Here is a 27,798-nt window from a genome sequence, read left to right as displayed (position 1 = left end):
AAAATGACAAAAAGGAATGAGAAAGCACTGAGTTCTCCAGACACATGATTAAGATTGGATATTAACCAAACAAAAATGCTGGTGAGTAAAAAAAAAATGCAATTCTATGCTAAATCCAACTTACCAAACACTGGCCAGAGTCCTTTTGGTGATTTACGCTTGAAAAGGGAAATCTTGTGAGCATTGGAAACAAATTGCCACTCCTTAGCAAGGCGCTTGTTCTATTCTTGAACATGCATATCAATAAGCAATAATTTTTCTCTGCCCAGGCTTAAACAAATTTCCTTTTTTTGTTGTTTAGTCGTTAAGTCACGCCCAACTCTTCGTGACCCCATCTTCTGCTGCCTCCCGGAGTCTGGTCAAATTCATGTTGGTAGCTTCGGTGACACTGTCCAACCATCTCGTCCTGTCATCCCCTTCTCCTCTTGCCTTCACACTTTCCCAACATCAGGGTCTTTTCCAGAGAGTCTTCTCTTTGCCTTGTTGGACAGCCACTTTGCTTTTTTCCATTTCCTTTTCTTTGGGATGGTTTTTGTTGCTGCCTCCTGTCCAGTGTTACGGGCCTCCATCCATAGTTCTTCAGGCACTCTGTCCACCAAATCTAGTTCCTTAAATCTGTTCTTCACTTCCACTGTGTATTCATAAGGGATTTGGTTTAGATTATACCTGACTAGCCCAGTGGTTTTTCCTACTTTCTTCAGTTTAAGCTTGAAATTTGCTATGAGATGCTGATGGTCAGAACCACAATCAGCTCCAGGTCTTGTATTTGCTGACTGTAAAAAGCTTCTCCATCTTCGGCTGCAGAGAATATAGTCAATCTGATTTTGGTATTGCCCGTCTGGTGATGTCCATGTGTAGAGTCGCCTCTTGTGTTGTTGTTTGTGATGACCAGCTTGTTCTCTTGACAATACTCTATTAGCCTTTGCCCTGCTTCATTTTGAACTCTTAGCATTCCAGTCCCCTATAATGACAAGAACATTTTTCTTTGGTGTCAGTTCCAGAAGGTGTTGTAAGTCTTCACAGAACTGGTCAATTTCAGCCTCTTCAGTATTGTTGGTTGGTGCATAAATTTTATTTATTTATTTATTTATTTATTTATTTATTTGATTTATACCCCGCCTATCTGGTCCAAACGGACCACTCTAGGCGGCTAACAACCATAAAAATAATACAAAACAACGAAAACAGACAATTCTAAAAGAAGAAGGCACTACATTAAATCATATAATACACAAAACAAAAAACAAAAACAAAAAAGAGGGGGGTCAAGAGGAGTATGATGGAAAGGCCTGCCGGAACAACCATGTCTTCAATTGCTTCTTGAAGACACCCAGCGAGGGAGACCTGCGGATCACAGGAGGTAAGTTGTTCCAGAGGCGAGGAGCCACCGCCGAGATTATTGTGATGTTGAAAGGTCTGCCTTGGATTTGTATTGAAATCATTCTATCATTTTTGAGATTGTATCCCAGTACAGCTTTTCCCACTCTTTTGTTGACTATGAGGGCTACTCCATTCCTTCTATGGAATTCATGCCAACAATAGTAGATACAGTAATCATCTGAATTGAATTCGCCCATTCCCACTCATTTTAGTTCACTGACGCCCAGGATGTCAATGTTTATTCTTGCCATCTCCTGTTGGACCACATCCAGCTTCCCAAGGTTCATAGATCTTACATTCCAGGTTCCTATGCAGTATTTTTCTTTGCAGCATCGGACTTTCCTTTCACTTTCAGGCGCGTCCACAGCTGAGCGTCCTTTCGGCTTTGGCCCAACCACTTCATTAGCTCTGGAGCTACGTGTACTTGTCCTCCGCTCTTCCTCAGTGGCATGTGGGATGCCTTCCGACCTGAGGGTCCAATCTTCCAGCATCATATCTTTTAGTCTTTTGTTTCTGGTCATGGGGCTTTCTTGGCAAAGATACTGGAGTGGCATTGCCAGTTCCTGCTCCAAGTGGATTGCATTTAGTCAGAACTCTCCACTATGACCTGTCCATCTTGAGTGTCCCTGCATGGCATAGCCCATCATAGCTTCTCTGAATTACTCAAGCCCTTTTGCCACGACAAGTCAGCAATCAGTGAAGGGGATTTTCCTTATACAGGCATAAATAGCCACTGGATGAACAAACGTCTTTATACAAACGATTGTAGAGATGTTTTAGAACATTTGTAAAAAAAAAATAGACTATGTACCGAAGCTCCCCAAAACAGCACACTCCAAGAATGAATGGCAAGCAACAGAAACTCCAAAAACTGTCCTGGCAGCTCTGCGGAAATTGTTCCTCAAGACTAGAGCATCTGGTAGTTGTCTATTAACTTTTTCCTCCTAGCCTTTCTGATCTTGTAAAAGAAGGAAAAGCTTCCCCATAGGCACTCATTTCATGACAATAAATGCATCTGACAATATATTATAAACAACCAAAAAGTCTTGTTTGGTTAAAGTTTAACTGTGGAATTTACCCATATGAAGATCTCCCTCTTTTCTCTAGATCTCTCATGGGTTGTGCTCAAATACTACAACTGGCTGTCTTAGAGGCATAAATCATGACTCAAGGCAGAAAGGTGTTTAGAATCTGTATCTTGAAATTAGTGCTACAAAGATCTAAAGTCCTTGCATGTTGGAGATACTAATTACAGTATATCTACAGTATATCATCATCATTGCCATGATAATGATAATGCAACTTACACAGGTAACTTCAATCTTTTAAAAAACTTAGATTTTAAAAATCTGCATAAATGGAAACAAATTGGAAATGTTATTTGTGTTATAGGAGCTTTTACCCAAAATTCTTACAATGTCTTGTCACAGAGCCCAATTTTGAAGACAGGGAGACACAGCTCCTTTATCTGTTTATGCAGACACAAGTCAGCTTTGTTACAAAACTAGGTTTACATAGAAAAGGTTATCTGTAAGTAATCACAATGCTGTCCCAAACATGAGCCTTATACCCCAACTTGTTTGGTAAAAGGTCAAGGGCCAAAGTCCAACAACAGCAGTCTTATTTGGGTGGGTGAGGGGCTGCCGACAAGCTGCAGAGGACCAGGTGCGAGGATGCCCTAGATTCAGAGTAGAATTCTCGAGAAAGCTGAAGGACTGATCCGGCTTGGAAGCTGATCGAAAGCAGTCCAGCTCATCTTCTAGAAAAAGACATCACGGACATGTTTCATTTTTTTTGCAAATGTGCCAAAAATGTTAATCTTTCATGTGCACAGTGGACACTAAAATTGACAGTCCTCTATGTTTTTCAATGGAGTATCATGTGTGGCACATCTCTTCCCCACAGAACAGATGATTGGTACATTGTGTAGAAATATAAAGGACCAGGGGCAATATCATGTACAGTAGCAACCGGCTGCTTATGAACTGGCCTTTTGTGATGTAGAAGACATTGCGAAGTCTAGACATAAAACTTCTCTTCGTGGAGAAGGTATTCTGAGGTTGGCAACTTGGAAACCTAATGCCCAAAGATTTAAATGAAGAAATGCTACAGTTTTAGGTCAGGACTGGGAAAAGCTGACCCTCTGCCTCGGCCACCAAGCCCGGGGGGGGGGGGGGAGGCCCGTCTTCCCTTTCGGATGCGGGGGAGGGGGATCAGGCGGCAGGTCTCTCGAGGCCTCCCGGAGGCATCTGGCGGGGCCTCCGTGAGAGTCAGGGAGCCGGACTCGAGGGGCCCTTGGCCGGATCCAGCCGGGCTCTTCTTCTGAGGTTCTCCATCGCCCGCGGAGCCTTTGCAGGCCAGCCCAGGGCCAAAGGAGCTTTCTTTCCCTCAGGGCTCCGCTCCAGCTCTCAAGGGGCCCGAAGCGCCGGCTCCCTGGACGGCTGCAGACTAACCCTGGCAGCCGGCGGGCGCTTGACTTCGCCCCGCCGGCCTCTCTCCGGCCGCAGCCCCCGCCTCTTTAGGCGAGAGAGCCTTTTGGCCCTGCAGCGCCGAGGGGGAGAACCGGTAGCGCCTCGCCTGCAGCTGCCTCCCCGGAGCGGCTCCCTCCCTCCCCGGCCTGCTGGCGCTGGAGCGACGGACTGGGGCTGCGGCGGCGGCGGCTGCCGGTTATCGCGCTCGGCCTTGGCCTCCGAGGCAAACCCAAGACCAGAAGGCGCTTTGCACGAGGCGGGAAGGCCCGGCAGCCGCCCCGGGCGAGAGGGAGCGAGCGAGCAGGCGGCGGGGAAAGCGGCGGCCCCCAAGCGCACGTGGCTCCCGCCCCGTCCAGGCTGGGGAAGGAAGCCGCCGGGGGGCCCCGCGCCTCCTCCTCCTCCTCCCTCTCCCCTTCCGCGAGGGTCCCGGCTCCGATGGCGTGGCCTCGCCTCCTCCTCGCCCGCCCCGCCCCAGGGAGGGCCCAATGCGCGGGCACTCGTGGGGTAGGCCCGCCAGCCAGCCAGCCAGCCAGCCAGCGAGAGGCCGGGGGGAGAGGCTCCGCTCGCTGCTCTCCCCGCCGCCGCCGCCTCCTCCTCCTCCTCTTGCTCGTCCGCCCGCCCGCCGCCGCTCGGCTCGCTCGTCCTCCCGGCCGACGCCGCGATGGCCCTTCTTTATCTCCGCGCCGCGGCCCCGGCCGTCTTGGGCAGCTCGCCAGCCGCGCTGCTGCGGGTGTTGAGCGCCTCGCCTCGCCCGCCGCGACGGCACTGTGAGTGGGGGCCGGATGCTCGGCGGGGAGCCGGGGCCGGGGAGCCTGCAGGGCGCGGCGCGGCGCTCTTGTGGGGCCTGGCGCGGCGGAGCCTTCGCGGGGCTTCCCTCCGAGGCGCCTACGGGGAGGGCTGCGCTCTCGGTCCGGCGGTCGCCTCGCCGGCCGCTCCCTTTGGCGGCGCACGAAGCGCCCCGGCGAGGCGAGTCCTCCTTCCCCTCTGCCGGTGACCTTGGCGGCAGCCCCGCCGGAGGCGACTATATTTAGTGCCGCCCGAAGCTCGTCTGGGGTGGGGCCCCGGGCTCAGCCCCTCTCCGGGCGCGGGGGTCCCGCGTTCGGGTCGTGGGTCCGCCTTGTCCCCCGGCCTCTCGGCTCCGGGCCGGGACCCTTCCCCGCCGGTGCCAGTTTTGCCCTTCACCTCGCCAGCCACCTGATGGCAGCGGGACACCCTCGCGTTGGGGCAGAAGTTGGGCAGGCCTTTTTCCAAGGGCGCCCCGATGCCCCCCCTCCGTGAGCAGCTGTGCAGAAACACGAGCGGGGGTGGGTGGCGGGGGGGCACGAAGCACCTGTTTCGGGGTACCGAGAGGACCCCCCACCCCGTGGCCTGCACCCTCCCGTTGACCAGCAACTGGAGCCCCCCTGAATTCTCTGCACCCACATCGCTGGCCTGTGTTTTATCTCCGGCGCCCCTTCGGGTGCCTTAGGGCTGCGCCAACCCGCCCCCCCCAGGGAATCTAGGTCAGGCCTCCGCTGGGCTTGGGGAGGGGGAGCTCGCATCTGCCCCGGTTTCTGTAGGAGCCTTGCCACCTTCAAGGCACCGAATCCAATCCAACTGGCACACCAGAGGGGCTGTTTCCCTGGGTCTGCTTCTCTGGAGGAGGTGAAATTTCCCCTCGCTGAGCTGCAGCTCTTTTCCAAATGCATTTGGGGAGCCTGGCCAGAGCCTGAACCCAGAATTGGGATGGCACCTCCTCTCCCCCCCCTCGCTTGAAGCCGGCTTGGCCGTCTGCCTTGGGAGCCTCTCCCAGAGAAGAAGAGTGCCAGCTCAGTCACGGAGAGGCCGCCTGGCCGGCAGCTGCACGCACGCACACACAGAGAGAGGTGCAGTCAGTGTGTTTGCCCGCCTGCCCACTGTCCTCTGAGGGTGACCTTGTCTCTTGACCGGCAGGAACTGTGGCGTGGTTGTCGGTTCTGCCTCTGTCCTGGACTGCGAGGAGGAAGGTCCCCCCCTGGGCAGGCACAGGCCGAGGCCCAGATTAGGGCGGTTTGTGAAAGTCAGGCTTTGGGATTAGAGCCCTGCTGGGCAGTGGCAGCAGTTAATTCACTTTCCCTTCTCCCTGGCCGGGTCGGCTGCCGGCTGACGGTCTGCCCTGCTCCCTGAAGAGCCCCTTGCCGCTTCTGTTCTGTAGCCATCCTTCCAGTGCTTAACCACCGGCCTCAGTTGTAGGTCGCCTACGAAGGGACGGGCCTTGCTGGAAGGGGAAACAGGCCGTTGCCCCGAGAGCGGGATGTTAAGGGTACTCATGTCCAGATCGGTTTTGGCACTGGTGTGTTGGGATGGACACACAGGGCACAATCCAAGACTCTGGGGTTTTTCTGGCATGGCACAGCCCACTGTCTCATCAACTGCTGGGGAATGGATGGGGCTCTGAGAGAGACTCTGGCTGAAGGGTGGGGCAGATGGGGGCCGCTCCCTGGCTGGGCACCGTACGTACGTTGGAAGCAAGGGTTCCTCTGCCTCCCCAAAGCGATGGCCTGGAGGGGCCGCAAGCGGCTGCTCTCACGATTTCCGTCGTCCGTAAACTCCCTCAGTTTGCAGAGGTTCTTTCTCACTGACAGGGGCCTCCTCAGTAGTAGTGGCAGGGGGAGGGCTGTGGCCAGGATCCTGGCTCCCAGAAGAGGGGGTGGCTTGAGGCCTTTAGCCTTCTGACCTCTTCTCCCTCAGATGCTGACAGAGGAAGGATCAAAGTTGCCAACCCAGTGGTGGAGATGGACGGTGACGAGATGACCCGAATCATCTGGGCCTTCATCAAAGAGAAGGTACGTTGACATTCTGGGCCAACGGGCAGCCAGCGGGCAGGGCCTGAACGCGAAAGGGCCGAGACCGCAGGCATGACCTGTTTGACCTGGCTGGATCTGGCCACACTGAAAGTATGCGGTGGAGTTCTGAGAAAGGTAGAAAGCCGGAAGATGGCAACTACTGTAATGACAAGGGGATTGGATGAAGCACACGAGTCTGAGGCTTAGGAAAAGAGATGGCCGAGAGAAGGAGGTGTGCCTTATAAAGTGAAATGGTGTGTGTGTGTGTGTGTGTGTAGAGAGAGAAAGAGAGGCATTTTTTCCACGTCATGATTTCAAATTTGTCGGTGAATGTTGATTCTAGTGCAATGGTTCCCAACCTTTTTTTTTTGAGTCGTGACCCCTTTTTATCACAGCCGAGTAAACATCAACCCCACCCCTTGCCATGTTTGCATTAAAAAAGCATGTTAATGGGGTAAAGCCATCCCTTCTCACAAAGCAGAGGCTTCTTTCTCCCCCAAAGGGCCTATTTCTGATACATAAATAAACACCCTAACTTTAATATCCCACTCTAAAAGGTCAAGGAAGATATGATTAAGGGTTATGACACATATAAAGTGACCAACAGGCACTTAGCACAACCCCCAGGTTGGGAAACATGGCTCTAGCGCAACTAGATGCTGCACACAACTCGACAATGACAACGACATGTGCTCTGGGGGGGGGCAAGGAAGGTACAAAATGCTGAGAGCTCGGAGGGTGTTTTTTTGTTGCATCTGAAGTGCTACCTTGAGATAAAACGGAGGTAATATGTTAGAACACGTTACGAAATAAGTCTTTTTGTATAATTAGAAAGGTGTTTAATTAAAAAAAGACCTCGGTACTAGGAAGCTCTGTGAAGTAGAGCTCTGATCGGATGGCCTGGGAAAAGCCCGTGTATAAACCTGCAACAATTCGCTGGTGACTCACAGACCTCCCGGAGAGGGTGGCTGCCTGCCTCTTGCTCCTGACTCAATTTCAGTCCCCCTCCCCCTCCAGCTGATCCTGCCCAATGTGGATGTCCAGCTGAAGTATTTTGACTTGGGGCTGCCCCATCGGGACCAGACGGATGACCAGGTCACGATTGACTCGGCCCTGGCCACTCAGAAGTACAGTGTGGCTGTCAAGTGTGCAACCATCACCCCCGATGAGGCCAGAGTGGAAGGTACGTGCAGCTGTGGGTGGGCTCAGAGGGTGGGCCATCTGGCCCTTGGCCCTACAGTGGAGATCCTGCTTTTGTTTGCTGACTCCAGAGGAGGCCAGAGGTTGAAAGCAGTTGCTCCAGAGCTGCTGTTCACTCCAGGTCATGCAGGTCAACTTCCTTCGTAAGGTTCAAGCCTGATAAGAATGAAGGGGTGTCTGGTGCCACGTGGGCCGATTCTGGAGCCATGGAAATGTGCTCTTACTCTGGGCTCTGTTTTTTTTTCTCTCCGATTGTCCCAGAATTCAAGCTGAAAAAAATGTGGAAAAGCCCTAACGGCACCATCAGGAATATTCTGGGCGGGACAGTCTTCCGAGAACCAATCGTCTGCAAGAACATTCCTCGCCTGGTCCCTGGTTGGACAAAGCCTATCACCATTGGCAGGCACGCCCATGGCGACCAGGTAGGTGGGTTGAGAGGGTCCTCCTCTCGTGTGGCTGGAAAGGGCATCTGGAAAAGACTGCCAACACGTTCGTCGCGGTCGGTCTCCTGTTAAGTCACAGCTTGCCCAGGAATTGGGACATGGTTTGGACGCAGCAGATGACGCTCTCATTGCCCCTTTGCCCCCTTTTGTGTTGTGGGAAAGGAGGGTCACAGCCTGCCCCACCTCATCCCTCAGCCTGTTCTTTATGATCTGGACGGCTAGAAGCTGCTTCCAGTCTGTCCTTCCCCCATAGACGTGTCTATTGTTGCTGAAATAATGCACGGAAATCAGCAGGATCAGCAGAGTTGCTCATTTTCATGCCTACACGGGGCATCTTCCACGCTTTGCACAGAATCTGGCAGCTGAACTTTTGTAGCAAGAACCAAAGACAGTGTGAAGTGAAGGACAGGAGGGGAATCCGGTTGGGATCCTACTGGAAGGGTTTGCCGTTGATGCCCATTGTGTCACCGTCCCCTTTGGCCGGCACTATTGATAACATATCCCCATCATCCTTAAGGGACAGAGGCTTGGCTTTTGGAAAGGTTTCTCCTGAATTCAGATACTGTGTGATATTCTGTGGGGACAAAGCTAGCAAAGAGGACCGCGTTAGGAAGGCTATATTAAAAGAACTTGTGGAGATGGGGGGCATGAGGAAGTGGGGCCATGGGGTACGTTAGCTAGTGGGAAGTTGAGGCACCACGGAGGTCAATAATCTTTGGTTTCTGCTTTTCAGTACAAAGCCACAGATTTTGTTGTGGACAAGTCGGGGACATTTAAGATCATTTTCACTCCCAAAGATGGCAGCGGAGTCAAGGAGTGGGAAGTCTACAACTTCCCCGGCGGAGGCGTCGGCATGGGCATGTACAATACGGATGAGGTGAGAGTGTGGCCTTTTGAGGGCAGGGGTGGGGACCCTCCTAGGGAAGACGTGCCTCCCCACCCTCCTCAAGGGGGATGCTTTGGAGCTGGGCCCACGATTACAGGCTTTTTCCGGACCTCCCCGACTCCCTTCTTTGTCCCTCTTGCAGTCCATCTCCGGCTTCGCCCACAGCTGCTTCCAGTATGCCATCCAGAAGAAGTGGCCCCTCTACATGAGCACCAAGAACACCATCCTCAAGGCTTACGATGGGCGTTTCAAGGACATTTTCCAGGAAATCTTTGACAAGTAAGCCGGTCCAGTCCTCTCTTGGCTTGCCATCCTGGAGGGTGGATGACTAGCTGGGCGTTAACATCCCCTCCCCTATCCAGCATTTCCCAGGGAGACCCTGTGCACCGAGGTGAGCTGAGCCTGGCTCCGGTGGTGGAGTCTGGCCACGAGGGCTTCCTTTGAGCATTTGCCTGCTTTGCCTAACTTTGGCTCCTTCTCCAGCCTTGCGCTTGAGCCTGCCACCTTTTTTTGGCTCCACACGTCTGTGACTCTGTGTGTCCTTCCTTCCCTGCTTTGCCTTCCTTTCCCCATCCGTCCATTTGCCTTGTATCGTGTCACTGCTTGTCTCCTATCTATTGCACAAAGTGCCGCTTTGAAGAGAGGATGGACAGGCAGGGCCACCCCCACCACCCTAAGATGAGGGGTCAGGGTGTGGGGGGCAACGGTAGTGGCCGTGGTGGTGCCTCCTTTTCCTTCCATCTCAGAGAGCAAGAAGAGCCCAGGCCACCCCAGGACTCAAGGGCACCGAGGGTGTTGTCGCAGCCTGGCCTTGGAGCCTAGCTGCCTCCTCTCCCCTTTGTTCCCCCCTTCATCGTCTGCCTTACGCTGCCAGGCACTACAAGACCAATTTCGACAAACTCAAGATCTGGTATGAACACCGTCTCATTGACGACATGGTGGCCCAGGTGCTGAAGTCGTCGGGCGGCTTTGTCTGGGCTTGCAAGAACTATGATGGCGACGTCCAGTCTGACATCCTGGCCCAAGGTGGGTACTGTGTTGGGACCCTAAAGGGCACCTCCTGCAGACCAAGGGCCCTGGGGAAGGTGATGGGGAAGGTGAGTCTCTGGCTGTCGCATGACGACCCCACCTCCACTCAATCTTGGTTCCTCTGTGGCCTGCAAGAGGAGATCTGCCAACCATGTTGGGCCAGGGCTGAGCACCCTCTTCCCTGACAGGCGGCAGCAGCAGCAGCTCCCAGGAATTCCAGAGAGGACGTCCTCCTCGGGCCTGCCTGGTGGCACGGCCAGGGACTGTGCCTGGGAGTGCTAGTGTGCAATTTGTGTGCTTGATTCCTGAGTTACAGGCCTTCCCTAACATGGCGTTTGAATCAAAAGGGCAGTTTTCTGCCCTTGAGCATAAGCCATCTATAAAGGTGACCTCAGTGGCCACCAAAGTGCTTTTGCAGTGGAGAGTTCTCAGGAGGGCGATGGCACCAGGCAAGGCCAGGAAGCTTGATAAGCTCCAGCCCCTTCTAATCAGTGCCCCAAGAGGTGTGATGTACGTTCCATAGAGCAATTTACCTCTTCTCCCAAAGTACTGTCAAGTATTCCCCCCCCCCACACACACACACACATCCTGGCTGCCCCTTCCCCTGGCAGGCTGGGCTTGTCTGTTGATGGTTGGCTTTGTTTCCAGGATTTGGCTCCCTGGGCCTCATGACGTCCGTTCTTGTGTGCCCGGATGGGAAGACCATTGAAGCTGAGGCTGCCCACGGTACTGTCACACGCCATTACAGGGAGCACCAGAAGGTGAGTGAGCAAAGACTTGGTGCTCCCTCTCCTGGTCATGCATGGCATTGCCACTTCGGAGCTTGAGGATGAGAGGCTCGTCAATGTGGGTTAGTCCTGGCCAGAAGTGACTTTGCCAACCCCCGTGCTCATGCTCACCCCCTTCCTCTCCTTTGTAGGGCAATCCCACCAGCACCAACCCCATTGCTAGCATCTTTGCCTGGACACGAGGCCTAGAGCATAGGGGCAAACTGGACAACACCCCGGATCTCATCAAGTAAGGATGGTGCCTCGCATCGTGGCAGGTGGGAGAAGGGGAAGTGCTGGCAGCTCCACCGGGCTCAGAGCAGAACTGGGGAGCACGGAGGCTGCCTTGGGCTTGTGCACAGAAGTGATCCACGGGGTGGGGCAACAGCTGGAAGAACACAGAGGTGTATGTGATTGATGGGAACCCCAAGGATGAGCAGGGGAGGCAGATCCTGGCAGAGCAAGCCTGAGGAAATCTTGCAAAATGTTGGGCTGCCCCAGACCATCCTGTCCTTGTCAAGGAGGTGAGAACAGTGGCATCCACAGCAGGATCTGCGCCTGGCTTTCCCCTCCTGCACCTCCTCCTATCTCAGCCTTAATCTCTGCCCCCTTGCCAGGTTTGCCCAGACTCTGGAGAAGGTCTGTGTCGAGACGGTGGAGAGCGGGACAATGACAAAAGATCTGGCCGGCTGCATCCATGGATTAAGCAAGTAAGCAGGTGGGGAGGGAGAGAGGGAGATATTGACCACGTGGGAGCCTCTTCTCCAGCAGCGACCCCACTGGCTCTAGGGGTGGGGTGGGGGCTCCTGCCCAGCAGGCACCAGTAGCCCCCCCCCCCAGCCTTTTCAGCTGCTAACCTTTGCCCCCACTTTGTGCATTTCCAGTGTGAAACTGAACGAGCACTTTGTGAACACCACTGACTTCCTGGACGCCATCAAGAACAACTTGGACAAAGCGCTGGGCAAGCAGTAGGAGAAGCATTCAGCAGCTGCCTGCCCAGGGAGGCTGGAAAGAGCCGGGAGGCACTCAGTGAAGGTGTTTTACCTCATTTTTTAACAGAATAAGCTCCGGCCATTCAACCAGGAAAACATTTTTATAAGCTGTTTTCTGATGGTTGTTTTTTTTAGACTCTTTTTAGGTGGCCCGCAGGGGCCCAAGAACTTATCTGGCTGGCTTGGGGGGGGAGGGGAAGGCTCAGTGCTAGTCTCCCCACCTTAAACGGCAGCGATGAAGGTTCTGTGCTGTAATTTATGTCTGGTGGTTCAGGCCCAAGGGGCCCAACAGAACGATTAAAGCATAGCTTTTACACCCTGTTTTGCTTCTTCACTTTGGCTTCTGTTTTCTAGTGCTGACAAATCCACTGCTGTGACTCTTGATGAGGAAAGGCTCCCCTGGCCAGCTTACAGATGCTTCTCCAGCTTTCTTCCCTCCCTCCCCCCCTCCCGTATCTTTACTCCAGCACTAACCACCTGGTGCTTCTGTCAAAGAATATTTATTGCTCAACTTCTTCGGAACAGGAAAATAAACACAGTAGATCTATGCACAAGTGGTATAATCCACTTTGTGGAAGTGACATAATAATTTAACATGGCCACAAACTGCACAGGACAGCTCTGGTCAGCAGGTTGGCTGGACTGCTCTGCCAGGATGAGGGCAGCAGGGGTGGGGGTGGAGGTTCATGGGCTACTAGGAAATGTACCGCCCCCCCATATGTGCTTGGCTGCAACCTCCACGAGCCGTGTAGCCAAGGGGGATGGGGGCTGCAGTTCAGCAACATTTGGAGGGCCACAGGTTGCCCAGCCGTGCTCCAGCCCCACAGGTTTTGGGGCCAGAGCCCCCTGCCCCGGCCATCCTTTTGGTGCAGGGCAGAGGTAGCTTGTAAAGGAGACATCCAGGGGCGGATCCGATCGGGCTCTGCAACCCAGCCTCTGGGTGCTCCTGCTCTGAAGGGGGATGTTTTTGTGCTGGGTGCGCAGTATCACCTTTGCCAGGTGCTGTGGGAGGTAGAATGACGCAAAGGATGCTTCTGGCCCTTTATGGCTGGGGAGGAAAGTATGGGCGTCCCCTCTGAGCAGAACTGAGGCAAGAGGGGGAGGTGAGGCTTCCACAGGTCCATTGCAGGGATAAACGGCAGGAGGCGCAGAATCAGGTGGTCTGCCCCCCCCCCCTGCCCAGAGAGGCTCCCTCTTCTCTGTACGATGCCTGCCTCTTGCTTCTTCCCCCGCTACAACATGTTGTAGTAGGCCATTTCCTTCATGGCTTGTTCTGCCAGGGCAGACCCGTCGGGAGCGTTCCCCACCACCCCATAGTCGTACGAGTTCTCCTCCTCGTAGTCTTCCATCTCTGGCTGTCCATCCAGCTCTGCGTGTTCACTGCCTGGCAGGTCCAGCATAGGATCTGGGCAAACAACAGAGGACAAAGTGAGTCGGGGGTGGGGGGGCAACTGCTGGGGGTTTGAAGTCAGAGGTTTCTGTGTGAGCCCCTCCATGGGAGGGAGGCGGGCTCAGCAGTTGCAGCAGCGGCCTGCAGAGGGAGCCCTGGTGTTGCCTTTTGCCAAGAAAAGGCCCTCCCTTTCGTGGAGGCCTCCGAGCTGCTGCTCCTTCCCGTCCCGGTTCACCTACCTTGACTGTCCAGACTGATGTCCATCACGCCATGCTTGATCTTCATGTGCCGACTGAGGTTGCCCTTCAAGTTGAACTTGCTGGAGCAATAAGGGCATTTGAAGGGCTTGCTGCCTGCATGCAAATGCATGTGGCCCAGGAGGTTGTACATGCGGTTGAAGGCTTTCCCACACACCTGAAGGGGAAGGCAGCTGTTAGCCTTCAGAGGAGCAAGGACTCCAGGTCTGTGCAGGTCCCTCCTGGCCCTTCCAGGCCAAGGGCTGCTGGACCCCAGGGGGTGAGGAATGGGTCCCCACCCCAGCCCAGCTCAGCTGAGGCCTCGGCCCCATCCCTCCCAACCATGTTTCTGAACATGGACACGTGAGCATCGGGTGTCGTACCTTCATGTAGGCTCTAGACAGAGACACGGATTGTTGGGGAGCCCTTTCAAGGCCCCCCTGCAGGCCTGGCCCTCCCTCTCCCTGGCAGCCCTCTCCCTCCGGGTCCCTCCGCAGCCCCCTCCCTTCCCCTCCCCCTCAGCCCAGCTACCTTGCACTTGAAAGGCTTGACAGGTGAGTGCACAATCATGTGGGTCTTGAGCGTCTGCTTCTGGACGAACGTCTTGAAGCAGATGTGGCACTGGTAAGGGCGCACGCTGGTGTGGATCAGCATGTGCCGCTTCATGTTGGCTTGGAGGGTGAACTCCCTTCCACACACTTCGCATTTGAACTCTTTCACACCCTGAGAAGAATCACAGACAAAGACTAAGCAGAGTGAACCTGGCCAGGTTGGGTCCCCCTCTGGGCCAACCTTCCAGGGATCTTTCAGAGCAGTGCGAGACAGAACGGGAGATCCACAAGCCCTACATGTCTTCCTCTCTCTTGGAAGTCCAAATGGAGAGGTAGAAGCTGGGCCCTTGGCCAGTGGGAGGAAGACGTTTCTTTGCCAGAAAGAACCAACCAAGAAACCGTCCTTGGGCAAGGGCAGACAAAGCGTGTCCTCCACCTGTTGCTTGGCGGCCACTTCCATCCGTACCAACGATGAGGGGATGGGGGACGTTACCATCTCACAACACCTGGAATGCCATATCTTGCTCATGATTGCCTTTCTAAAGTTTTGTTGCCCAGTCAAGCAGAGACATGCCTATCCCACCCACAAACCCACCCACTTTATATTAGTTTATAATATAGAAAGTCTCGGGGTGCAGTGATTAAAATGCAGTATGCATGACAACGATAATCCATCCTGGGAAAATCGCTGCTTAGCAAAATCGTCATAATGCGAAAACCCTTTCCCCATTGGAATGCATTGAAACCCGGTTTAATGCTTTCCAATGGGGAAAATACCTCGTCGTCCAGCGAAGATCGCCCATAGGGAAGCCATTTTGTGAGCACTGATCAGCTGTAAAAATGGCTCCTCTGCGAAACATGGGTCCGGAAAACACAGGACAGCCATTTTGCAGAGCCGAAAAAATCGCTGTCTTGCGAACAAACGGTTTGCGAAGCACGGACCTAATCGACGTCCAACGAAAATCCCCCATAGGAATGACTGTTTTGCAAATTGCTATAGCGATCGCAAAAAGTCATTGTCATGCGGATTCATTGTTTAGCGGGGTTGTCATTTAGCGAGGTACCACTGTACTGCAGTCAAGATTCCACTCAAGACCTGATTTTGGTCCCAGTGGATTCAGGCAGATGCTCAAGATTGATTCAGCTTTCCATCCTTCTGAAGTCAGTGAAATTGCCCAGCTCATGGGGGATGGGGGGCATATATAGTTTGCATAAATTAAATTATAAACTGCCTGGAGAATGCTTTTAAGCATTATGGAGTGGTATATAAGCAGCACACGTGGCTTTTTCTATTTGGTGAGGAGGACCCCTTAGGCTCATGCTTCGGGAAAGGCACCCCAATCACTTCAGCCCTAAATCCCAGGCCCTTCTCCTCCCCGCTCGGCCTACCTTGTGCGTCAGGGAGTGCTGCTTGAGGTGGTGGATCTGGCTGAACTCCATGCCACACTCAGTGCAGACGAAGGGCCGGACATTCTGGTGCTTCAGCAAGTGGTTCTGCAGCTGGCTGCGGTAGTGGAAGGACTTGCTGCACTCCGGGCACGGGTAGAGGGTGGGGCCCTGGTGGGTGGCCAGGTGGCGCTTGAGCTGGGTGAGCGTGGAGAAGTCCAGGCCGCACTCCACGCAGACGTGGCAGCGGCCACTCTCGTGCTTGCCCTCGTGGGACTTCAGCTCGCTGGGGTAGGCGAAGCCACGGCCGCAGAAGCGGCAGCTGTAGGGCTTGATGTCGGAGTGCAGGAGCATGTGGCGCTTGAGGTGGCTGGTTTGGGTGAAGGCTTTGTGGCAGACCTGGCACTTGTGGGGCCGGGTGCCCTGGTGGGTGAGCAGGTGGGTCTGCAGGTGGCTGGGCTGCTTGAACAGCTTGTTGCAGTGGGGGCACGAGTGGGGCTTGATGCCGTTGTGGCCCAGGATGTGGGTCACCAGGTTGTACTTGGAGGTGTAGGACTTCTCACAGAGGCGGCACTGCCACCGCTTCTCCACCAGGTAGGAGTCGTCGATCTGCACGTTGATGTCCAGCCGGTCCAGCTGCACCTTCTTGCTGTGCTCCCCGTGGCCCTCGGCCTCGAAATCCCCGGGCTCCGGCCACAGGAAGGCGGCCTTGCTCTTGCCCTGCTCGGAAGGAGAGCTGGGCAGGTGGTCCCCCAGGCTGCTCAGGGTGGGCGTGCCGGGCGGGAAGCTGCTGCAGTCCCTCTGCGGGAAGGCCTCGGCCCCATCCAGGCTGGCTTGCGGGGCGCTCTCCTCAAACATCGTGCCGGGCGAGAGGTCTTGGCACGGGGGCCTCCGCAGGGGCCGGAGGCCCCGAGGCTTCCTGTGGAATGCGCTCAGGTCTATCATCTTGGTGGCGCTGCTCTGCACCGTCGGCTCGCAGGCCGGATCCTCCAAGCAGGCGGGCTCGCCTCCTGGCTGCTCTTCCTGCTCTTCCCCTGAGACGGGCACCTCGTAGGCCTCCTCCTCCTCCTCCTCCTCCTCTTGATCGGCCTCCCCTTCCTCATGCTTCACTTTGGGCAGCAGCCTGACAGGGGGGCGCTTTCTCCTCCGGGCATGTTTCCCAAAGGGAGCCTCGGCCTCCATCCCTTCCTCCTCGGGGGTTTCTGCCTGGCTCGGGGCTTCGTTGTCCGAGTGGTGGCTCCCTTCCGTCTGTTTCCCTTCTAGTGGGGCTGCCGTGTCATCCATCTTGCTTGCAAAGCTTGAGAAGAAGCCCCCAGGGCTGGCAGTGGCGCCAAAGAACTCATTCTCAGAGACCAAGCCCAGGACGGCTGCCTGCGCCAGGGAGAGCACGACCACCGCGTCTGTCTGTGTTCCAGAGGTGGCAAAACGATCCATGCCTCACACCATCCAGAACCGCCTAAAAGAACAAGACAAAAAGAGAAGCTGCTCAGTACACAACCCACACCACCAAAAATGGTAGACTAGTACCAAGGATGCTGAATAAAATCGAAGGGATATTTATTTATTTATTTATTTATTTATTTATCTATCTATCTATCTATCTATCTATCTATCTATCTATCTATCTATCTATCTATCTATCTATCTATCTATCAATCAATCAATCAATCAATCAATCAATCAATCAATCAATCTGTACCTCAACAGTTAAAAAAAAAGTAGTTACTTTACAGCTGTTTCGGTCTTAGATGGGCTTTATATCGCTGAATTTGGTGCTATCAAGTTGATTCTGACTTATGGTGACTAGTAAAGATGAAAAATGTCTGAAATCTCCATTTTTCCCCCTGGAAAAAAAATGTTTTTCCCTGTTTTTTCCCCAGAAAAAAATGGATTCCCCTCCAAAAAAATTTTTTTTACATCTCCAGCCAGAATCTGTGACTAGCATTGCAGTGGGGGGGAATGTTCCGGAAGGGGTGTTATCTAAATTAAGAAAAGCTTAGCATGCAATTGGTGGGGAGGTATTTTTATTGAACCATTGGTGACTTCAGAGTTTTCTAGGTGCAAAGTACTCCAAAATGTCCTCTCTCTCTCTCTCTCTCTCTCTCTCTCTCTCTCTCTCTCTCTCTCTCTCTGTGTGTGTGTGTGTGTGTGTGTGTTTTTTTTTAACTCTGGGACTGTGTAACTTGTTCAAGATGACCCAGCTTGGCTTTTCTCACAGTGCGGAATGAAATGCTCAGTCTCTGACTTTGCAGCCAGTTGCGCTATATCATAGAACTATCCAACCAGCTAAATTTGACCCCACACTAAAAACAACCCCCCCAAAAAACCACCAACCTCCCCCCCGCCCCCTAATAAGACATCCAATATCACACAATCCTCTCACCAGGAAACATCTTCATTGTTCTCTGGGATAAGATGTGTCTTGTTTTGCACAAAGAACATCAATATGCGGTCCCTGCAGTCATGAGCAAGAGTTCGCCATGGGCCATCCTAGATAGAGCCTACCAGATAGCAGAGTCCAGCCCAGGGCTATTGTGTCTGTATATGCCAGGCATGTGAATTACAGGAAGTATAAAAGTTTCACAGCTTTGCATGCTAAATTACATTTGTTTTAAAAGTTTCTCCAGGGCATTCGTTTTCAGATTAGGCATCACAATGATCAGCACCTCAAAGATGTTGGATGTGTTGGATGGTCAACCAATCTAACTGTAAATTTCAAAGGGGAAAGACCATCCAGTGCACAGACTAACTTGCTAGTATATAGTTTTGAATACTAACCAATCAGAGGGAAGCTTTGACTGTTACTGGTCTGTAACTGCCTCTTCTCTCTCCGAGGTGATTAAACCTCAAAACAGACAATCACTTGTTCCCTCTCAGATCTTTACACATTAAGCTACATGTTTTCATATCTTTAAAATGTTTATTATGTAACAAACTGAAACCTTTAAGAATGATAACCTCATGTGAATAAAATAGACTTCTTTATTCAATGACAAAAAGGCCTCCTGAGTATTTTGTTATGTGCTAGTGTTTGGTGAGGGGAGAGTACCAAAAAAGGGGGAACTTCCAGCTAATTTTGCCTAACCGGCTGGCACTTCTTGCTGCACATTTTTGGGGGAATTCACACGAGTTCCACACAACTCTCAACAAAAGAGGTCCTCTCCATCCTCTGGGCTTAAATCCTGGTTCATTATCACAGGTGGGGAAATTCCCATCTTTCTAGGCAGGCCGACAGACGTGTTGTTTGTGTGTACTGCTCTAAACCCATTCTCCTTATTGTGACCCAACATTTTGTGTATGTTTTTATCAAGCAGTCCCTACACGGTGCCAGTTGCTAGCTCTGTACCTTTCAATTCAGGTAATACCTACTACCTACTCCAACAGGTAAGAGTTTAGATTGCTGATGTTCCTGCAGAACGTCTGGGTCCACAAAGGCAGCATGCCAGTCTCTCTAGTTTTTCCATTACCTCTGCTAATTCCCATGGTAAACAGGGATTTGTAGTTTGGTGAGGGAATTAGAATTTTTATTTTTTTGCTGGAGCAATAGAGCTTGTTAAGCAGAAATTCTAATTTACTGCCCCAGACTTTTCTGTAGGGAATGTCAAACTACAAATTGCAGAGTTCCACAGGATGGAGCCATAGCAGGCAAAGGGATATAAACTGTTATAACTGTGTAGTCTAGATATACTCTTAAGACCTCATAGTAGGACCTAGAAAAGTGATGATGTGGGATTGAAGATGACTGGTGCTCATAAGATACCCCTTAAGCTTTACCCTCCTGAATGCAAAATAAGAAAAACAGAGCTGGAGGGAACAGGGGCAGGTGAAACATATGACTGCAGGAGATGAACTCTCTGAATTCAGGTAGAAGAAAATGCTGAGCTTATATGAGACAACATTTCTCTCCAAAACCCTGGTTTAGGGGAAGGAAATGTGACCCCCTAGGATCAGAAATGTGTATATAGGGGACTAACAGGGCCTAAGGCTTCTTGTCATGGCCAGTGAGACCAGAAACATGGTGCAGAAGAGGAATTTCATAGGCAGACTACGGACATAGATTGCTAACATTGATGTTCTTTATGTGTTTTTCCCTCTTTACGGCTCTGGAGCCCAATATAGGGTGTGCCCCAAACTTCTTGATTCCTATAGGGACACGAGGGAGGCGTGCATGTATTTACAATAAGACCCTACTTGTTGTAGGTACCAATGAGCCAGCTGGCAGCAAACTTTTATTTGGTATACCTTGTCCAGACAATATGGAATTTTTTTAAATTGAAGGGGTGAAGGTTGTATGTGAAGCGGCACCAAGGCCGAGTTCCAACGAGCAAGCACACACTTTCACAGGAAACCCCAGAGAGCGCCGGGAGCCCGGCTGCCTGCTTTAGCAAGATTTCTTTGTGCCATTCCCTTTGTTGTGAAAATGGTAAGAAAGGAAAGAAAGAATCAGGCCTGATGGGGGGGATCTGTTCAGGAATAGATGCACTCAGTGCCACCCTCTATGGCTGGGCGGTGAGAAGGCCAGACAAAGCCAGAGGGGTGGCCTTAACTGGGGAAAGCAGCTGGACAAACACCAGCAGAGGTCCCGTCACTAAGGAAGAGCGACCGCTCTGAATGGGCCACCATGAAGCCCACCAGGCCTAACCAGTACCTCCCCTCCTTTACTCTAGTCAAGGTACCAGAACATGCAGCAACCCTAAAGGGACATCCTTGCAGGGAGAACCTGGAGGGGCATCTCTGTCTTGAAACTTTTTTTTTAAGGCTGGGGGAGAGTCCAGTGCCAGACTGGCTTCCTGGGCTCTGTGTTTCAAGGAACACAGGCAAGGAAGCTGGGGCTAAGGCACAGCCGTGGGAACAGCTGGATGGAACCAAGACAGAACTTCCTTGTTTTGAACACTTGGGGGGGGGGGGAAATAGTCTGGTACTCAGCAAGAGTTGCCTGGAAAAGCAGCTTCCCCTTGACCCCTGGGGTGGGGAAGCATAGTGGGTGCAGAGAAGGAATACGTGAACAAAAGAAAAAAGGAGGGGTGGGGAGAGAGAGAGAGAGAGAGAGAAAGGGAATGAGGAAGGGAGGCAGGCAGGCAGGGTGTGTGGAGGCCAAGACAAAGAGGAGAGGGAGAGGCAGGAAGGAGAGAAGGAGTGGGGGGAGAAAAGAGGGAGAAAGAGGGGGGAGGGAAGGAAGGAAGGAAGAAAGGAGGCTGCTAGGGGTGGGGGCTAAGCTGTGATGGAGTGGCAAGGAGCCCAGCCATGCAAAACTGTGCCCCATCAGGTCATCCAGGAAAAAGCAGAAGAAACCCATTGTGCTACTCACAGGCTGGCCTCCATGCCTGACCCATTTTTGTGTGTAAACTCAGACACAACGATGGGGTGGGTGGGTGAGTGGGTGGGGGTAGAGCAGGGAAGCTGAGGCGGCACCTTCATTTCAATAGCTTACATGTGCACAGGATGCACTTTGCTTCCCTTACTGAACCGAGTCAGCGGAGTATTAATGCTGCACCCAAGCCATCCACCCCTCGGCAGGGCAGGGGACCTGCACCCCATTCCAAGCCTCCTCAAAGCCCAAGAAGGGCCAGGCGAGGCTGGGGGCTGAGGTGGGACCGGCTGGCCTGCCTGGAATGGAGGGTCCCAGCCAGCCGCGTGCGTTTCAAGCCTCCACATCTACCCGCTTTCCTGTCTCTTTAAATCCACTGCCCTCCCACCCACTTCATTCCCTCTATTTCTGATTCTTGCCTCTTCTCTCCTTCCCTTGCTTTCTCATTCTTTCCGTTTCCCTAGCAACGCCTCTCTCAGCTTGGTGGTTCTGTCCTCTGTGCCTCTCTTATCTCTCTCTTTTCTCTTTCATCAATCTCCTGATCTCCTTCTGTATTCCAACACTGCACCTCTCTCTCACTCCCCCCTTTTCTTCTTTCATCTTCGCTGATGCCCCATCTCTATTTCCAGGTGATGTTAGATACGAATCCCAGTTAAGAAAACTCTTCACTACCAGACTCCATTACTTGAATGCAGGCCCTCTCTTAGAACATCAGCCTTTCTGGCAGCCCACAAGCATTTGGCCAAACAGAATGCTCCAAAGAATTCAGCCAGTCTTCCTCACAGGCTCCTTCGTTCCTCTGGAAGGACCCTCTTGCAACAAAACAACAACAAAAACCTTGCTTTATACCAGGCTGAAGTTTCACAGGCTCCATCCCAGGAGGCAGGCCTGGCCAGCATTATCTCCTGTACAAGCATCGACAGCCAACATGGGTGCAGATGTTTGCCTCCTGGTATTCTGTTGTTGTTTAGTCGTTAAGTCGTGTCCGACTCTTCGTGACCCCATGGACCAGAGCACGCCAGGCCCTCCTGTCTTCCACTGCCTCCCAGAGTTGGGTCAAATTCATGTTGGTCGCTTCAGTGACACTGTCCAACCATCTCATCCTCTGTCGTCCCCTTCTCCTGCCTTCACACTTTCCCAAGTTACTGTAATCGTACTTTTGTATAAATGAAGTTCATTCCACCACACTTGCAGAGCATTGCCTTTCTAGAAATAACTCCGACCGAGACTGTTAATCAGGGCAGAACCACCTAGCAGTTGGCTGAGTGGCCCAACTATAGCACCGCCTGATTCATCTCAGTCCTGCTGCTTCCACTGATGGCGAACCAGATGCTTCCATTATTCTGTTCTTTCTTTCCAACAGCAGGTCACCCGCGCGACCCATGAGGTGAGGCTGAGGAGCCTGACGCCGAGAGAGACCCGGAAGGAAAGAACTAGAAACCGGGCCTTCTCGGCGGTGGCTCCTTGCCTCTGGAATAACCTACCTCCGGAGATTCGCGCTGCACCCTCGCTGGGCACTTTTAAGAACCAACTAAAAAAGTGGATGTATAGGCAGGCCTTCCCTTCGAGTTAATTCCTGTCCTCTTTCCTTTTTTTATTCTTTTTCTCTTTATTTGATTTATTTTGAATTTTCCCATCTTGCTGAATCATTTAATTAATTGTTATAATTTTTTCTTGAACTTGTTATCCTTTATGTTGTAAGCCGCTTAGAGTGGTCGAAATGACTAGATAGGCAGGGTATAAATACAATAAATAAATAAATAAAATAAATAGGTAATGGATACTGCCCACTCCTATTCCTACCTGAAGGACCTCTCTTTAATCCTGGTGGCCAGCTGTTAAGAGCTGTTCAGAAATGGGGAAATCCATGTGCTCCAGGCAAGGCCTGTTCACATATTTCTTGGACGACTCTCTCTCATAGAATCATAGAGATACTGAGCAGGCAAGAACCTCAAGGATCAGGGAGTCCAACCTGTTCTCATCCAAAGCAGGAGTCATGCCTCACAAACAGGGGAGGGAAGTTGGTTGATATTTTTTGCCAGGGTTAGATTGGCAAAGAACAACAACAGTTTAGGTAAAATATGTAGTGCAATCCTCTGGCAAAGCATGAGAACTGTCTTGCACCAATAGTTTTGCTGGCTGATGTCACAGACACGTGCATGCAAAGGAGAACCTTGCAACATTCTAGAAGAGAACCAGGCACAAGAAGGAACCTCTGAACGCCTACCTGCTGCCCTGGGAGAAAATCTCTAGTGCCACCCGGGTCCCCCGCCCTCTGTCCAAGAGTCTGCTGGCTGTGAATTCAAAACTGAGAATCCAAACCCCTGGCCAATGTTACCTATATTACAAAAGGTGCTCAATTACTGCTAAGAAGGAGTAACTAATCATAATGATTTCAAGAGCCAAACATTTAACATACTGGGTATGTTTTTTAATGACTAAGTTTGAATTATGAGGACTCAGCAGTCCTCCTTTCAGCCGTGCACATCTAGAAGCTTCCAGGTGCAAGATTGTATTGCATGATTTCACAGCTGCTTTTCCTGGGATTGTTTCCTGAATAACATATATAATGAAATTGTGATCCCAACATTAAGTGTGGCTGATTCTCTCTCTCTCTCTCTCTCCTTGTGAAAGCCAGGCAAAATTGACCCATCTTGAAGAAAGTGCCCCACCCTGACGGATGCTGTTCCTCCCCTCACCCCACTTTCTATAGGTCTTGACCAGAGGTAGAAACCAACTCCTAATTAAATAGTGGTGGTGGCAATTACAAAGTGAGCATAGGAAATAAGTTTGTTGATAACTCTGGAGCGCTCTTGGGTGGTGTTGCTTGTGGAAGGAGCCCTCACCCTAGGAGCAAGGCAGAGAGGAGATTTTCATACAGGGCTCTCTTCAAAAGACTTCCAGTTCTCTTTTGGAAAAAAAACAACTTTGCTAAAGCAAATGGAGAAAGACTTTCAAGTTCCTTCTTGCTGAAATGACTTCTCCTCCTCAGTGTTCCCTGTCCTCTCTCAAAATAGAAGTTCTATTTAAAAAGAAGCAATAAAAAAAGGGAACCGAATAGAGGAAGGAGGAAAGGGGGGGGAGAGAAAGAGCCTCAAGGGGGTGGAGAGAAACAGAATGAAAAGAGATGAAAAATAAGGGAGGGGGTAAGAGAGAAAGAGAGAGGGAAAGGCAGGAAGGCTCTGAAAAGGAAGAATGCCTTCAGCCTGAATAGAATGTGCAGGGAAGGGAGAAAAAAAAAGAGAAAGAAAGAAAGAAAGAGAGAATGCCTGAAAAGAAACAGCTACACAAAATGACCCCTGATTCTCAGGCTGTGCCAATCACCAGCACAATGTATAAACCCTTTCTTCTTTTCTACATTCCCCCTCTTTCCAGTGGGGGAGAGGAAAGGGGGAAAGAAGAGTTAATTCTGAACCCAACAGAAAAAAAAGAATCTGGTTAAAGGAAAGAGAGGAGCCACTGCTAAGAAACCTGCTTAGGAATCATAGAAACATGCCATGGAAAATAAAAATGTTTTAAGAGGCAAGCTTCTGCTTCAGCAAAACAAAGCATCAGGAGAAATGCTTTCTCTCCTAAAGGGTTGGGCAACTATTTGAAGATAAAAGGAACAACCAAACAACCTATTGTGAACAACCTCCACCTCTGGAGCACCCAAAGAGCTAACTTTCCACTGACAGACAGACAGATTCTGCAGGACTGGATTCTAGGAGGACTAGACAAAAGACCATCCCATCCGCCTGCCTTCTGTTGTGAAGAAAGAAATGTTTACACTCTCCAAAGAGGCCCAGCCACTCAAAATCTTTGGGAAAGAGCCTCAAAGCACTGGCATAAATCAACTGTTAGCTCCAACTAGAGAAGATGCATTGAATCCAAGTGATTTACACGGGTGTTGATAGACCATTCAGCAGTTGATTCAATAGCTGACTCTGACAGGAGCTAGCAAACAGATGGAGGGTTTCAGTTCAACAAAATTCTGGTTAGCAGTCGCTCACTTTGATAGCATTCGGATTCTAAGGAAGCAGTCCTTTTTTTCTCTCTTACACACCTCAAAGGAAAGGACAGACAAGGAAACAGCGGATGGGCTAGCAGGAAATACTTGAAGTCTCATACCTGAACCCAAACGAGTGCAACAGGAAGATCACTAATTTTGGGAATGGCCAAAGGTCAGAACTGAAGCCAAGGAAATCATAATGCACAGTTGGAAAGCAATAATGATCTTGCTAAGCCTCTTCAGCAAAATAGAGACAACGTTGATGAGTTGGCCTCTATCTCCTGACATTAGGTGGCCATGGTGTTGTTTCACAGACTGCATCTAGGAGTGCATCTAGCAATCATGAGCAGAGCAACAGCTTATCCAGTAACGGTTGAGAGTGCTTTGGTAATGGAAAGCTTGGCCATCCTCCTTGACACAGCATAGCCTCCACAGCAGCGTTCGGAAGTACTGAGGGCTTGACCAGTGGTGGGACTTGAATCTTTCCGTGCCATTGTTTAGCACACACAGCAACTAAACTTGGGCTCTCTGTGACGCAAATCAAGGAAACAATAGCTAACCATGAAATGGCTGTAGTTGCCAGAAATTATTTCAATTGTTTTTGTAAATGTGTATAAGGTTGTTTAAGACAATTAATGGTTTATTAATTCACTTTAAAACACTAAAAGACTCTTTGGTACACTTAAAGATCAGGTTATCTTAGAAGAAGCCATAAAAAGAGCAGCGTCATTCAGCCCAACAAGCCAGCATCAAGAGATGCCTACTGCGTTCCACTTGGAAATCAGGGGACTGGGTGGGGCAAAGAGGTGCTTCTCGTCCTTGTGCAGCAGACAAAATGGTATGAATGCATCCAGAGCAAAGTGCCCTGGATGGATGCATTCATTCATTCATGTCCACTGTCCTTAGCTGAATGGAGACAGAATGAACCCTCAAGGCTGAAGCAAAGGTTACAAAATGAGATGAACTTCAAGGGTGATAAGGCATGGACCTCAGGGCAGCACGACTCTCTCTCTCTGTCTGTCCCTTTCCTTCTTCAAGAGGAAGTGCCATTTGCTGTTGCTTGCATTGCTCTCAGCAGCAAGAAACAGGCCACACCCTTGGTATACTAAACCATGAGAAACTTCAGGAAGCATAAGTAGCTCTATGTGGGAAGAAAATTACACTCCAGCTCGTTTACAGTGCACATCCACATTATCTTTTTAACTGAAAGACACTATGTGAGTTTTGTCTTCCAAGAAAGAAAGAAAGAAAGAAAGAAAGAAAGAAAGAAAGAAAGAAAGAAAGAAAGAAAGAAAGAAAGAAAGAAAGAAAGAAAGAAAGATTGTTCCACAGTTTCAAGTTCAACACATATACAGTCTCAGTCTTTAGAAAAGGTTAGACATGTACAATATATGGAAACTTTGGAGATGTACAGAAATCCACATGTTTTTCCTGGAAATATATATTCAGAGAAAAACTGTAATATGTGCCACATCTAGTTTCTTATCAAATGAAGGGGGTATCCTGTACATGTCAGGTTGCTCACATGCAATGGATATATTGCAAGATTTTTTTGGGGGGAGATGTGTATGGAAAAATATAATAACTTCTTGGACATGTTTGCTCAAATTGGTTCTCTTGTGCGATAGCGAGTTGAAAGACGATGTAGAACTTTGCTGGCAGAATATTCTGCTCCACCAGCATTCAAAGGGCTTTCATCCCTGGTTTACCAAATATGCCTTCTCAGAAAAGACTCACTGGCTGAGATCCTGTTGCTTAGGGTAGCAAGTCACAACTAGACTAGGTCCACTGAATCAATGGATTTTATGGAGGACTTGACTCACCAAATCCCCACTGATTCTGTGAGTTTACTCCAGTTCTGACTATGCTAAGCAACAGTTCAGCCACTGTTTAGTAGAAGCAAATGCATATGGGACTGCAGCATCCAAAGTTACGTAATTTAATTTGCAAATATATTAAATATTAGGGAGGATGAGGAAGACAATGAACTAGAGAGAGAGAAACTGCTGTACCCTGTGTGCCTCCGCACACGTACTGTATTTTTTGGCATACTAGGAGTAGAAAAATACTGTAAAACATTGAGAACAGAAACCAGAAATTGTAGTACACACAAAAATTAGTGTATTTTTAGACAGAAAATCTCATAAGCCTCTCATGAGCTTTGTTAATTATAAGCAAAATCATGCTGCAGTGCAAACTGTATTTTTTATTACTTATTTATTTAAAATATTTATATTCTACCTTCTCCTCAGGAGGATCCAAGGTGGCTTTAAATAGTAGAATGATATAAAAAATGGAAGGGACACACACACCCCGAGCAGACCCCCTTCTGAGGCAGCCGGTTCCTGAGAAAAGACCAACCAAAATAACCTGACTCTTGCAACACCACCCCAAACGATGTAACTGATGTATCCTGTGTGAGATCCTGCTGGTCTCCTCAAACCCACATTCTGTCTTTTCTCTCAAAATATGTGCCAAGGTTTTGTGGAAGTTCTTTCAGCATTTTGCAGCCAAATCCTGGCCACATGGTTTTGGACAGCACTGCAGAATGTGGGCATTCTGGGGCAAAATTTGGCAAAACAAATGCAAAAAAAATTGGCATAGGTTGTGCAGGGATACCAAATTTGGGGGATCATAGTTAGCTAAACTCCTCTCATAAATATAACACAACTGTCCAGTGTAGAAAGACATCCTGGGTCTCAGTAGTGTGTATGTCTACAGAACACATAGTAATATTAACTGCGTTCTCTACTTCAAAAATATCACCAAGATCTCCACCAGAAGATGAACTAAGGAGCCAAGAAAGCATTTCAAATCAACAAGAACCTGTGTGACCACTTGATTAACCAAACTGCAACTTCAGCCAAAGTCAGAACATTTCTAACTCATCATAAGCCCCAGAAGCTTCACTGCGGTTTCTACAGCTCCACTGTCTATTCACAGGGGACGAAAACGTCCTTTGAA

At 50.7% G+C, this 27,798-nt stretch overlaps 2 protein-coding genes across 4 annotated transcripts in view; one reads left to right on the top strand and one right to left on the bottom strand.

Annotated features, from left to right (window-relative positions):
* Positions 1-4,365: 4,365 nt before the first annotated feature.
* Positions 4,366-12,293, top strand: IDH2 (isocitrate dehydrogenase (NADP(+)) 2). The gene is made up of 11 exons (XM_072982158.2): positions 4,366-4,618; positions 6,561-6,655; positions 7,673-7,838; positions 8,117-8,277; positions 9,032-9,175; positions 9,327-9,463; positions 10,059-10,210; positions 10,862-10,974; positions 11,133-11,230; positions 11,598-11,690; positions 11,865-12,293. The coding sequence occupies exons 1-11, from the start codon at positions 4,513-4,515 to the stop codon at positions 11,950-11,952; spliced, it is 1,353 nt and encodes a 450-aa protein (XP_072838259.2). The 5' UTR covers positions 4,366-4,512; the 3' UTR covers positions 11,953-12,293.
* A 160-nt stretch (positions 12,294-12,453) lies between these two features.
* Positions 12,454-27,798, bottom strand: part of ZNF710 (zinc finger protein 710) — a 30,078-nt gene continuing 14,733 nt past the window's right edge. For 2 of the 3 annotated variants that reach the window (XM_072982155.2, XM_072982156.2), the window contains exons 2-5: positions 15,539-16,991; positions 14,130-14,321; positions 13,602-13,776; positions 12,454-13,377 (exon numbers count right to left, since the gene is read on the bottom strand). In XM_072982155.2, coding sequence (XP_072838256.2) covers positions 13,205-13,377; positions 13,602-13,776; positions 14,130-14,321; positions 15,539-16,969 — 1,971 coding nt within the window. In that variant the 5' untranslated portion in view covers positions 16,970-16,991 and the 3' untranslated portion in view covers positions 12,454-13,204. Of the gene's footprint in view, positions 13,378-13,601; positions 13,777-14,129; positions 14,322-15,538; positions 17,112-27,798 lie in introns of those variants that run through there. The other variant, XM_072982157.2, reaches the window with a different exon arrangement.

This window comes from Pogona vitticeps, chromosome 12, assembly GCF_051106095.1.
Source record: "Pogona vitticeps strain Pit_001003342236 chromosome 12, PviZW2.1, whole genome shotgun sequence".
Taxonomy (NCBI): Eukaryota; Metazoa; Chordata; class Lepidosauria; order Squamata; family Agamidae; genus Pogona; species Pogona vitticeps.
This window is presented reverse-complemented; position numbering and strand designations above follow the sequence as displayed.